Here is a 13,431-nt window from a genome sequence, read left to right as displayed (position 1 = left end):
TAGGTTATAAGGTAGTTTAAGGAACCAATCCTGCACAAACTGAAAGGTGGAAATTCAAGGAGGTACACTCATACCCTTTTTCCACAGCATGGACATAAACAGAATTTCCAGCCTGTAAAATAAAGTATTAATTGTGAATAAACTGGCTCTGTGCCTTTAAGTAGCATTCCAATTAACGGCACCTTAATACTGTTTTCCTTACGTTTTAAGTGTGAAAATACGGTGAAATGTAATTCAAAATAAATAAACTGAAGTTTTATTTTCCCATTTAAACCCAATCCATCCACAGTTCCACACCAACATGCGGCATTGGGTCAACAACTGCAGCAGGAAATCCCCTGACATGTCATCTTGGCTCACGGTTATTTCACAGAGAAAAAAGTGGGTCAAATTCAGAGCTGCTAAAAACTGAGTGTGTCATTAATATAGAGTAGGTAATTAGCATCTTTATCTTGCAAAAGAAAAATCACCACCTTCCTAGACACAGTCTGACAATGGCGTAAAACCACATTCCAATAGTTAAAGCAATTAAAATGCATGATCATAGAAAATGTAAAATAAAATGCACAAACATGCCTAACAAAGACATCAAGTTTTAGTCTAGTTATGCAGAACATGCAACGATACGTGCAGTTCAAAGTATCTTACATCTGGAGGAAAAACACATTAAGGCCCAATCTTTCTGTGGTTTCCTTTGAGTTGCTTCAAAGAAACTATACATCAGTTTCTCTCTTTTATTCCATGAAGTGCCTCAAGGGCAGACAAGGATGAAGGCAGGGAAAGGAATCTGAGCAAGGCTGTATGCCACTCTCCCATTATAGGCACCTCATTGATGCTTATTTGTTGCTCAAAGAGGCGCCGCCGTTTACTCAACAAATATCAGACAGTTTACTAAAGAAATGATTAGCTTTTTGTGGCAGAATTATTTTCATCTTTGGGTGACTAAAGGGTCACATCAGAGGTCTCACGCAAAACTTCCCTCATCTATTTTAGGATGTTGTATTACATGGGCAGCTTTGTGAGTACCGCAGCAGTTTGAAAGTGTCGACTGTGTGCGAAAGGTCAAATATTTTTTTAGTGTCCAACGTGTATGTCCGGCTATAATGTAGCTCCTATTTTAGAAATGCTGTAGGAAACAGAAATCTTGGGACATGTCAGATTTCAGCATCTACCGTTTATGACGTTTCTTAATTTCCACAAAAACAAAATAAAATTATCAAATGTGACATTTGCTGTCAAATATGGAACACCAATAACAAATGAGCAGATTTATGATTCAAATTTATACAGAAGGGAAATAATTTATAAAATGGGTTGTTGCGTTACAGGATCTCCTTTGAGTGGATCAGCATAGACAAAAGATGTGCAAGCAGGGGCTCCTCTATTCAAACACGGGATCCTTAGAGTGTGGCATGAAAGAAATGAATAGTGCTGCCAATCACTCCTCACTGTTCACAGACGTTCTCAAACTGAAAGCCTCTGCTTTTCTGTTCGGCTCTTTGGAGGAGGGGAAGAAGGCTAGTTTTTCAACTTGCACTTGGCTCTTCCAGAATACATGGGCGGTTTTACACACTAGCTTACATTTTCACTTTTCTTTTATGAGACCTGGTTATTTTTCATTTGTGCATGCTTGGCCAGAGGAATTTAGCCAAACGGTGAGCTCCTCAGCTGACTGAGTGAGAGGGAAAAGTGACTGCATCGCTTATATTTTCCCTCTCTTGGAAGTCACAACACAAAATAAAACAGAAAACATCGTTTTTTCCTGCAGATTTCCACATGTGATACAAATGTAATGCCATATGTAATTTGTCTCGTGAGATCAATCATCAACTGTATTTGCACAAAACACATTTCCACACCCCATACACACTACAGGGAAAAGCGGATTTTAATTGGAAGCTGCTTGTTTTGTCTACACAGAGCCAGTTTTGGTTGGGGACCTGGGTGGTATGGCTTCGCTTTGAGAAAGAAAAAAAAACCTAGCATGGCTTCTATAGTAAGCATTAAAACCAGTGACACAGTGACTAAACTTGAAAACAGACTCTCTTAGTGCTTACTTTCCACCAAGAAACATTACTCAGAGTAATGTGTTTGGGAACAAGGCTGCTGGTGATTCTACCATGGAAAAGTGGCCTCAGAAAGAGCATTATTATGGGAGACAGCAAATAATAATCAAGTACAAAGAGAAACATTTATACCTCATCTTCTACACAATCACACAATAATCAGAATGCCAAGAAACACACAGAAATAAAGTGTAAGAAGCCTGTTAAACCAATATCAGAGACAAATGGGCCATGAACGTCACAAACATAGCAACATATTTGCATCTCTTTTGCAACTTTTGATAAATTAACACATAACTTATAAACATTTCTGAACTCTTGATAAACTAGAAAACTTCCATAGTAAACAACCTGGTAGTGCAAATGACCCAAAGAATAGGGAGACAGTACATTTCAAGAAACATCCAACATAATCAGAATACAGCTAAGAAGGATTTCTAAGGTTAATAGAGGCGAAGGAGGAGTTTAACTATCTATCATGCTTCAGCACTGCTGTCATGTTCTGAGTAATATGGCAACTGCTTGTATTGCTGCACACAGACAACTTGAACTGATGCTGAACTTTGCAGTCAAACTGGAAGAACTGCTTCAGTTTAAAATCCCACAGGTGCTTTAAAAGTGATGAGCTGAAAACAATAAGTCAATGTGCTACAGCGTTACAGAAGAAGATTACAATGACCGGTCAATGTGTGCTAGCTGTCAGTCATTTAAACTGATGACGACGTTCAACCACAAATGAACTGATAATCTCAAGAGCGATTTAGGGCTCCAACTAGCAATTATTTCCAAAATGGTGGAGATGGCGTGTTTGTCAAATATCAAAATTAGGTCATTCTCAAATGTCTTGTTTAATCCACAAACTAGAAGTGAAATATTCACATTTATGTGGGGGCTTGTTGGTTTTTAATTAGACCACTTGTTTGTCAGAAAGACAAGACTCTTACTTTGATATGCGATAGCAGGACGCACAACGTTAGAGAACTGCTGGAGGCCTTTTTCAAAACAGACACTTGGACATGTCAAAGAAGGTGTGTTACCAAGACAATAATGATGCTGCTGTTCCATTCAATATGACAATGAGCTAGCATAAACACTAGATGCATTTCACAGCTGACAATTGGATATGTCATACCAGAGGTGTGATTGACTAACTGGGACACTTACACTTGCACATGTGCTTTTCTGATTTAACAAAAGCGTCTGTAAATGTATACCTGGACCCAGAGAATCTAGCATGCATTAATATGATTTTATCATATGTCTTTTCCTCTGTGACAAGCATATGCTTACTCCCTGGCATGGCGACAACAACCTCTGCATCCATGAGTCATGTTGACATATTAAAGTTGGTCACAGAAGTTCATTTTCATTGGATAAATTCATACCTTGTAATTAAATTTCATTTGGTTATCTTTTTAATTCTGTTTTTACAGGACCGTTGGAATGCCTGGAAAATTAGATGCTACATCACAAGGGTTTGTTTTTTTTAAACTTTCTGTCATTATGCCTAGAGCCAAACGTCCCCAGAAAATGTCTTCAGAAATCCGCCATTTGCTTTTTAAATTATGCTGCTTACAGACACACAGAAAAACTGACGAATGCCGGCAACATAACATCCTCTGCCAGAATACTCCTACTGTCTATATAAGATTCCCAGTAACTTCCAAGAAGGTGAGCAGACTATGGCTGTCACCTTTTATTCAAAGGTTTGTTTGACAAATGTTGGTCCGGATATCATTTGCAAAAAATAAAAACGCATGTTGCAGACCTTGGGTTACTTTAAAAAACTGCAGTGAGACTCCCACGCAGCTAATCTGCATTTCTGATACCAGTTTCATCTCCTTCCAACATTTCTCCCCACTACTGCATCATGGAAGTTTCTGTCCACGCACATACTTTTAGCTCCACAGGCATAGTTGTCAAACATTAAGAGATTTCTCCATATGACCAAATGAGGTTTCAGGCCAACCACAAGAGAGGCCACGCTCTGGCAGCACAAGATTAACTACAGTGTGATGGAGAACAAGAGGAACCAAAAGGGACAGAGTGAGACTTCAGTCTAACACCAGTCCAGTTATAAGACAGAAGAGAAGCAGCTGAAACGTTAACACGGGGATGCTCTTCGGAAAGCCTCTCGCAAAACCATCCACTTAGTTTAGCATTTATAACACGTAAAAACACCATATATAGATGTGAATATGATGATGGTAGTTGAGTTAAAATCATAAACACAGTCACACGCAAACTAGCATCTCAGTTAATACGTTTCCAAGCAAAGTTAAATCAAGCTATGGCTCGCTGCCATAATAATCCAACGCCGACGCTCCCCCTCCCTCCCCCTCTCTTGGCCATGTGCATTTGTTTTCAACAGAGCCGGGAAAAACACAAGCCATGGAGCCATGTCCGTGCCGGTCGGCATCCATTTTGGATGCTTCAGTGTTTTCACTTCTCACCATTCAATACAAGCCAGTCGGATTTAGTTTACTCTTGTGTGGCCCCTCGCTCGGTTAGATAGTCATTTCCTGTTCCTCGCTTCCTCCGACAACAGTTTTCTTTGCTTCTTTTTCGCCGGCTCTGCCCCGATGAAAACCTAAAATAACGCCATCACTCACTGCCTTGATCTTATAGCCAGTACCTGGCTAGGACAGCGTGTGTGTATAGTGCAGTGAAGCAGTTTTTGTTTCTCGTGAGATCCGAGACTTCGCAAAACCTCCAGATTTTGAGGACTCCGGGTTGGCGAACATGATCTTGCAATGATTTCCTGCTGACAGTGGAGACAGTCCCTAATCTCTCTGCAACTACATATTTAACCATCACAATGACGCCTAGGCTGGTGAATTAGGGTAAAAATCTTGCATAGTTCCGCTTTAAAACTTTAAATTCTTTAAGCTGAAACCGGCTTCATTCGTCCGTGATAGCCTGATTTCCTCCATATTTTTGACGATCTTCTGTTCTATTTTATCTGGGTATAAGCCAGGGGGTGGGAAATGTGGCACATGGGTTGAGCGTCCAGGCCTGGTTGAGTCTGACTCTGGTCTGAACATATGCTTAAAAGTCTGATTTTAGTCAGGGCAGCTGAATAAATGCAGACGCAGCTCAAACTTTCTAGTGGATTAAAGGACAGCAGACACATGTTTTGCTGACTCTTAGACTCTTACTGTATCACATACAGAATGCTGCTGCCACAACAAGATGATTGTGTTTATGTTAGCATGTGAAGAGTTTCAACACAGGGTTTCTTCCCTCACAAAGACAACATGCATTAACACCTCTACTCCTTCATTAGACAGTAGTGCAGTGGCCATCACATGGTAAATGACTACTTTCAAAATTGCAGCCTCAACACATCTTCTGTAAACCCTACATTATCAACTTAAGAGCATCACAGTTTTTTCAGGTCTGACCACAGAGCACTTGGTATAATTTAACACCAAAATGCACCAACACTACACATTCTAGATATATTTTTTTTTAAATGTGTGGACAATTCCTTTCCTCCTCTCCAGTAGTTGTGGTGACAGTCATATTTCCTCATGCAGTCTAAATTCAAACACATTACAACTACAATGCTGCCTAAAGGATGATTTTTTTACCCTTTTTAAATTCAAAATTCTAATTTAATAGTTTCTGAGTCATTGTGATGGTTAAATGAATTGTTGCGAGGAGATTGGGAGCCGTCTCCACTCCCCCTACCATCTGTTAGCAGATAACCAGCCTTGCAAGATCAGGGCCGCTGACCCGGAGTCCTCAGAATCAGGAGGTCTCGCAAAGTGTCGGGTCTCACAAGAAACATAATTCGGATCGAGGCAGCAATATCGTTATTTTAGGCGTTCATCATGGCAGAGAAAGAAGAATGAAAACCCAGCAGAGTAAACTGTTGTCAAAGGAAGTGTGGATGAAGAAACAACTGTCTGACCAAGTGAAGGGGCCACGCGTGCGTAAATATTAGAGCAGACTTTTTCAAATGGGTGAAATAGTTTTCCTCTGCAGGGTGCCTGTGACCATCCCTTAGAGATGGGGGAAGACCCAGGACTCGCTGAAGAGACTATGTCTCTCGGCTGGCCTGGGAACACCTCAGGATTCCCCTGGAAGAGCTGATCGAAGTGGCTGCAGAGAGGGAAGTCTGGGCTTCTCTGCTCAAGCTGCTGCCCCCGCGACCTGACCTCAGATAAGCGGTAGAAGACGGATGGATTGATGGACGCAAAACAGAAAAACAATGAAGCATGCAAAATGGGTGCTGACTGGCATGGGCATGGCTCCACAGCTTGTGTTTTTTTTCCAGTTTCATTGAAAACAAATGCACATGGCCAGGAGAGGGGAAAAGAGGGACGAGCATCAGCGATGAGTTAAGAGTCTGATTTTAGTCAGACTTAGACAATAATTTTGGTTTTCTTAATGTCATGTAAACACATTAGTCTGACTAAAATTGAGCTAGTGTGAATATACCTAACATACGATTCATAGTCCAATTACACCTGCATGTATACGCTTAGTCGGACTTAGTGTTCTGAGCATGCACCAACATTTCCACCCCGTTCTTTCCCCCGGACGTAGAAGGAGACGACTACTACTAGTCAGACTACGGCCTTAGCTCGATTAAACTGTGCATGTAAACATAATGAGTGAGGAAAAATATTTACTACGAAACTATAGGACATAGAAAAAAGCAAAAAAGTGACCAGACATGCAAAGTCCTGCTTTAAAGCTTCTGTTTTCTGAAGTGAATATCAAATATCTACCGTGTGCAAATTGCAACGCTGTACCGTACTAATTTAAGTTGAGGGTGTACTGCACAAGTACACTGATATCTACAAATAGGCTCATGAAATTCAATGACTGCCAGGTGTCTTCAATTTTCAAGATGACATAGGAACATTGCATGGCATTTGCTAACCTGATATACACCTGACATAGGGCATTTATGAGAAATGTGTCCGGGACAAACCCTGTAGCCTGCAACAGTAAGAGTGACTCTTCTCAACATCAAACAGTGTCTTCCTGATCTTACAAAATGTGTACAATGACATGACCTCATCTGTTTTGGGGTTTTTTTAAATCCTCAAGGCTACTCCTTTTTTTCCAAACCACCAATTATATAATGAGGTCACCACACAAACAGCAGACCAAAGACATCAGAGGATGTGCAGCACATGTAGTCCATTTTATGGCTTACTGTGTTAACTTTACTGAAACTTTCATAATGGAAATAATAATCTTTGGATAGAGGATAAATGCTCTACTGTGAGGGAGAGACGCATTAAAACACCAATGACATCAAATACAGGCCCTCTTACTAAGCATGGGACGATATAAAAAATGTTCTGTCAATTATGCTGACCAAAATAAGAGTAATGAAATGCCAAGAAGTGCACACAAAACATTTTGCAAGTGGATTCTACCGCAAAAAAAAATGGATATTCAGCAGAAGAACAACTATACAAGGATAACCACCAGTGGGGTAGCCTTCTCTGAAAATAGAAATGGACACAGATGTCATCTTACTGCTCTTGGACAGGTTGGTAACCTTAAGATTTATTTAACCTCTGTCCATAATTCAATTAATTTGATGGGATAAATGCTTGTAGCAACTGGGTAGTGGACTTACTCGGCGGGGCAACAGAAGTTACGCATTACAGATTTATGTTTTTAAAAAAAAGGTTAAGGTTAAAGAGGACAGTGATGCAACACAACAATGCCAACTGTCATTAAGCACTTCTAATACCTAACTAATACCCCATTCCCACTGGTCAAATAACCCATTTAATCCCAGGCTTAAATGTGTTTTTCACCAGTGTGAATGTGTTTAATTGGCATTCACTTCCAGGGCAAATGACTGCAAAGCACACAGGTTTTTAAATCGGCTGCAATCAGCATGAGTGAGAACATAAGACCAGGGTGAACATGGTCAGTCCTGCTGTATTGTTGCCAGTGGCATTTCCAACAAAATACTCCAATAGCACAAGCATCTGCAATGATGTTTGTAGCCATGCTTACTTTTTAAAACTAGAGACAATGTTCAATCGTACAAATAAGATGCCAATATCAACCACCGTCACATTGTCACTGACATCCATGGAGGTGTTTTTCCCAGTTTTGTATCAGGTGCATCTGTGACATCATTATGCCCACATAAGTGACACAAGGGTAAAAACAAATACCACAAGGCACAACAACCACTGGCATTGGGAGTGGTGTTGATACCCCTTTCTTGTGGCTTCACTCAGGTTTAACAATCCTGGGTATACCCACTAATTTTAGTATGACAGAGGCTTAAGTTAAGTTTAAAGAGGGAGGAGAACGTAGAGGAAGAAGGCAGTAATGCAACATCACATATCAGCATATCATATTAAACACTGCCAATATCTAACTATCTAAACGGGTTACCTTTCAGCAGGGAAGACAAGGGCAAAAATGCAACATTACAGATGGCAACTGCTAAGAAACACCAGCACTAACGAACTAACGTATTTACTGTTTATAGAGAAATAATGAAAATGAAGAAGGTGATGTGAGGGTGACAGTGATGCAGCATTACATGTGGCAACTTCCATAAAGCAAAGAAGAAAGAAAGTCAACTTGCAACCATGGGTCCACGATGAAAATGTATGATATGCCATAAATATCGCGATGTTGAATATCGCGATGACGATATGACTTGTCACACATTCAAGTAAAGGTTTAGGGTCATGTATATTTCTGTTTAACAGACGTGATTATGCAGACACTGAAACACTTAAGTGTCTTATTTCATTCCAAAAACATGGCCAAACACAACTAACACGAGAGACAACCTACAGTTATTGCACTTTAAACGATCCGCGATGACGATATATTGTAGTTTTAAGACAGTTGACATTAAATCCAGGCCTCCTTACCCAAAAGCTTCTTCACTTCTTCCACACTCATGTAAATATTGACACTCGGCTGGTTGTTGTTGTTGTTGTTGATGATGCCTGAAGGGCTGCTCGGGCTGGAGAGGCACCCGGTTCCTTCCAGCAGCAGCAGCAGGAAGAAGAAGCCCCCCAGCCTCCACAGCACCGATTGTGGCCAAGCTGGGGACTCAGACGGGCTGCCAGAGCCGCGAATCAACCCCAACATAGCAGTGGCGCTCTGGCTCGCAGTTGTTCTCGGTCTTCTCCACGGTCGCCAAACTCGTTCTCATCCGTATCTGAAGTTAATCCCAGGAGGCAACATTACGAGTTACTTTAGCGCCACTTGTAGCATAAAATCCCCTTTTCCCACTCGCCTGTTTTTGTCCTTTCCTTGCTAGCCGAGGCAGGCTAAGTTAGCCGGAACAGGCTAACTTTGGTCGGGCTGTGCTAACTGTCTGCGGTCACACTGACGCTGAATGTTTGTAATGTTCGGGAGATTTACGACGTTTCCCGAGCACATGAAGTACACACCAGCTGACTCCGCATGGACGTGATTTGATTTGAGCGAGCGAAAGTGGTCGATAAGTTGAAATAGTTCCCTAAATTAGCAGAGAAGCTAATACATCCAGCGTTCCCCCTCCATGGTCTCTCCTCCCGTTGCTTTTTCCTCACCATCTCAGTTTTCACTTGGAGCAGGAAGGGGGGGTCCGCGCGGGGCGCTCTGTGGAAGTGATGCCTTTAGGGACTGTCGAAAGTTACAACCTCAATGGCTTTTCTTTTCTGTTTGACTTTGAAATGATTCCCTACATTCTAGACTTAATCAATTTTAAATATCGAACTTTTTTTTAATATGATTTATAACCCTTTATTTTTGGACTGCATTGATTGCAATAAGCACTAGTATACACAGAACAAGCAACTGCAGGCGTTTGCAGTCCACAATTTTAGAAGTTTATGAACAAATACCACTTTAAACACCTTCAAATTTGTATTATCCTTTATGCCAATGTTTTATTCACTAAAATCACAGAACTAATAGACAAGCAATAAAATTGAAAACAGCCATGCCACCCTTTCCCAATGCTCTCAGTGTATAAATAATAGTGTATAATATAATTCTATTTCTTTTTGTTTCGTTTTGCACCAATTCCTTTACATTATGTTTGTCTTTATTTTGTATTCTTCTTTCTCTTTTTTCCACATTCTTCCATAGGTGCTGTTACTATGCTGTAAATCAAGAGCAAAGTTATGCATGATATTTTGAATAAACCAGCCATTTCCAAGAGATATAAATCTGATGCATTCATCACAACTTCATTGTGTGTCAGGTCGATTCTTTCATACAAAGCAATAACAATAACAGAACAAAAAAACAGTGTGTAGTAATGTATTTATTCTTATCTTTAAATATAATTACTTACCAATGTATCAAACCAATAGTAGCAATGTTTTTCAGCCCTATTCTATCAATCAGATCCTTTCAATATATTTGATATTAATCCAGGACTAATAAACGATTTAAATATTTGAAATGTCCCTTTGCGTTAATAATACAGTAGCAAGTTTGCTACCTTCAAGATACGTAAAAGTCCGGATATTCCGAGGTTCAGTGAAGGCAGCACAGAAACTCTCATAGTAAAAGAATCCAAAGATAAGTGAATGAGATTGTTGACCATGTCTGTGTGATGGCGACTGTAAAACGGATTCTGTACATACAGAATATAATTACGCAAAAAGGACACCAGAAAACATTTTAACATTTTTATTATTAAAATATTCACCTACAAAATGGCCTATAAACACTATTTACAGAGCAGCTAGCACTGACGCCAGCTAAGGAACAGATAAAAAAGATATTTATACACAGAAAATACTGCAAAACCTTTGTCAGAGAAGGAGATGAATTCCTGGGGGTGTGTTGGGAAAACAAATACATTTTTCATCTTGTTTATGAGGAAATCCCGGGGCTGGGACTAAAAACACTTTACAGTGACTTCCCTGAGGGACAAACCTGCAGCTAAATCACAAATAAAAGAAAAAAAAGAAAAACCTCAAAATGTGTCAGCATGGACATAGAAATGAGGTATGTTAGGTCTCTGATGCACTGCAGTAATAATGAAACACGAGAAATGAGAAATGAGAAATGGCCATATTCATTTGATCGACTGAAGCGTCTTCATGGAGCGTTGGGGCGACAAACGCAGCCTTCGTGTCTCAAATGTTACAGTGGGCTCTGACGTGGGATTTTCAGCACACACAAAAAATTGACCATAATCAGTTCAAGTAGATTATAAACACCAAAATTGAAGTAAGGAGGTTTTTCACATGACAGTGATGATGATCCATTCATCAGTATCCAAGTGCTCTGAGAATAAAAAGACACAGAATACTCACTTTTAAAGATTGTCACAGAACATTTTGTGATCTGCTACAGTAGTAGTACAGTGGTTGTACCACGTAAGGAACATGTTCAAGTTTCTTTTTTACTGTTTATAAACTATATTTGATCATTTCTTGACACATTTTTGCAAGTTGTGAGAACGCCAGGACATAATAATGTATTTCATTGCATTTACACTGTACTTTTAATGCAGATGACAAACAAACTTGAAGCTCAGAAATATCTTTATGTAGATGTTGTTAAAAGGAAACAAACCTTTATTGTTGTCTGTGCGTTCTTCTGGCTGTAAAGTAAGTAAATAGCAGCGTATAAGAAAAGACCTGCGTTGGTTTATTTGTTAAAATCACTGTTTTCTGAGACCTTTACAACTTACTCTGACTTTTCTTGGGAAGCACTGGTTCACAGACCTCTCGGTAACAGACGTCCTGCTGCACTTTATATGTTCTTTTGTACCTGCAAAGAGGAAAACGTGGCAGTGGATAGAGAATTGAGCTCTGTGTAACTTTAAGGGATAGTTGCTACATACATGTGCTACATACAGCTACGAACATATATACATGCGTTCAGCAAAACTGGAGCGTGTCATTTAAAGTAAAGAGTACTTTTCCAACTGCTGCTTTAACTAAATCCTGCGTTCTGTGACACAAAAAATGCTGTTTTTGTCAATGGACTTTGGTGTAGGGAAATGAGCAATATACAAAGTGACAAAAACTTCAGTGTGATTGTTAAAGACAAGATAAATTTAACATATTTGTTAAGATATATTACACAAGCTGATTTTAGCCACTTGTTAAGTGGCTAAAATCACTTTTTCTAGCATGGCTCGTCCCTCACTGTGTCTCCAGAATGTAAAATACTGAATATGTACAGGTAGCTCATATATTTCCACTCTAACAAAAACCCAAACTATCACATTAAACACATTGTAATCCTGATAAAAACATCAGTGCCTAACGTGACTCACAGGTAGTGGCACACTCCATCCTCCCAGACAGGTATGCTCTTGGTTTCAGAGTAGATTCGGGTACATGGGTGTGATACTCGCTGGCACGCTGCAAAGACACGTCACATGTTTAAAAGTATGAATGTTTCAAGGATTGTGAGCATGAAATAGCTAGAGCTGGAGCTGGAGCTGGAGCTGGAGCTGGAGCTGGAGATGGGCCCTACTCTGTGGTTGATGGATGGTTTTAGGAAAGGAATGTTTAAACAATCTGACGCTGGGTGTTTAGGTGAAGAAAAGAAGTGAAGAGGGGCCAGGGTATGTCCAGTGTCTCCTCAAAAACAGCTTCATCAACATGGAATTTGTACTGAAGTTATAGATCGTTAGCCACTTTTTTTTTAATGATATTATTCACAATATATCACATGCTGTAAGTAGTAGTAGTTTTATTTACTCAGTGAGAGCATGTCGCCTAATTATCCATGAAAGACAACAAGGTAAAGTTATCATAGCACAGTGAAGTGCAAAGGAGTTCTGAAGGGAGAAGCAGCTACGGCAGAGTTCAACGTGAGGACATGCAGGAATAAGGGAAGCTGATAGTGGCTCGCAGGCACAAAACTCATGTCCACGTAGATACAAACTCAGGGTAAACAGGACATTAACTGCTGCATCTGACAGCTGAAGGTCTGCTTGGCATAATTATGACCAGAAAGTATGAAAGTATAAAAGCAGACAGGGCTCGGGTTTGTGTCGAGCTGCAAGAAATGAACTCTTTTTAAGTTTATGTACAATATAGTAAAAGTTAAACCCTGGTTACTATGAAAAACATGGTTTTATAATAGTAGTTCTTTTGTAGATATATGTTCTTATATCTTCTTTTATTTATACCTCCACAGTATTGGTATCCTAATCACTTACACAGTACACAATACACAAGTATTTAATTCAGGAACTGCTTTCTTGACCGTGTACTAGTACAGTATGTCTCTATAACATGTTTTTGTTGTTCATATTCTAATCATCAATATTGATTTAGTATTTAAACAAGAGCCATAAGGATAATGACAACAACCTTCTCCTTGTGGCAATATCCAGAAATAGTTGTTTTAAATAGAGATGGGGGGGATATAAGTTAAGGGGGTTTAGTTGCAT

At 39.8% G+C, this 13,431-nt stretch overlaps 2 protein-coding genes across 6 annotated transcripts in view; both read right to left on the bottom strand.

The window, feature by feature from the left end:
* ryk (receptor like tyrosine kinase) overlaps positions 1 to 9,624 on the bottom strand; it is a 44,537-nt gene extending 34,913 nt beyond the window's left edge. For both annotated transcript variants that reach the window (XM_058639104.1, XM_058639105.1), the window contains exon 1: positions 8,942 to 9,624. In XM_058639104.1, coding sequence (XP_058495087.1) covers positions 8,942 to 9,164 — 223 coding nt within the window. In that variant the 5' untranslated portion in view covers positions 9,165 to 9,624. The remainder of the gene's footprint in view (positions 1 to 8,941) is intronic.
* Positions 9,625 to 10,685: 1,061 nt separating this feature from the next.
* sned1 (sushi, nidogen and EGF-like domains 1) overlaps positions 10,686 to 13,431 on the bottom strand; it is a 37,288-nt gene continuing 34,542 nt past the window's right edge. For all 4 annotated transcript variants that reach the window (XM_058638692.1, XM_058638693.1, XM_058638694.1 and 1 more), the window contains exons 28-31: positions 12,304 to 12,391; positions 11,713 to 11,792; positions 11,595 to 11,622; positions 10,686 to 11,303 (exon numbers count right to left, since the gene is read on the bottom strand). In XM_058638692.1, the coding sequence (XP_058494675.1) occupies positions 11,597 to 11,622; positions 11,713 to 11,792; positions 12,304 to 12,391 (194 nt within the window). In that variant the 3' untranslated portion in view covers positions 10,686 to 11,303; positions 11,595 to 11,596. The remainder of the gene's footprint in view (positions 11,304 to 11,594; positions 11,623 to 11,712; positions 11,793 to 12,303; positions 12,392 to 13,431) is intronic.

The sequence above is a fragment of the Solea solea genome, chromosome 9 (assembly GCF_958295425.1).
Source record: "Solea solea chromosome 9, fSolSol10.1, whole genome shotgun sequence".
Taxonomy (NCBI): domain Eukaryota; kingdom Metazoa; phylum Chordata; class Actinopteri; order Pleuronectiformes; family Soleidae; genus Solea; species Solea solea.
The sequence above is the reverse complement of the archived record's forward strand: the minus strand, read 5'-3'. Positions and strand labels throughout refer to the sequence as shown.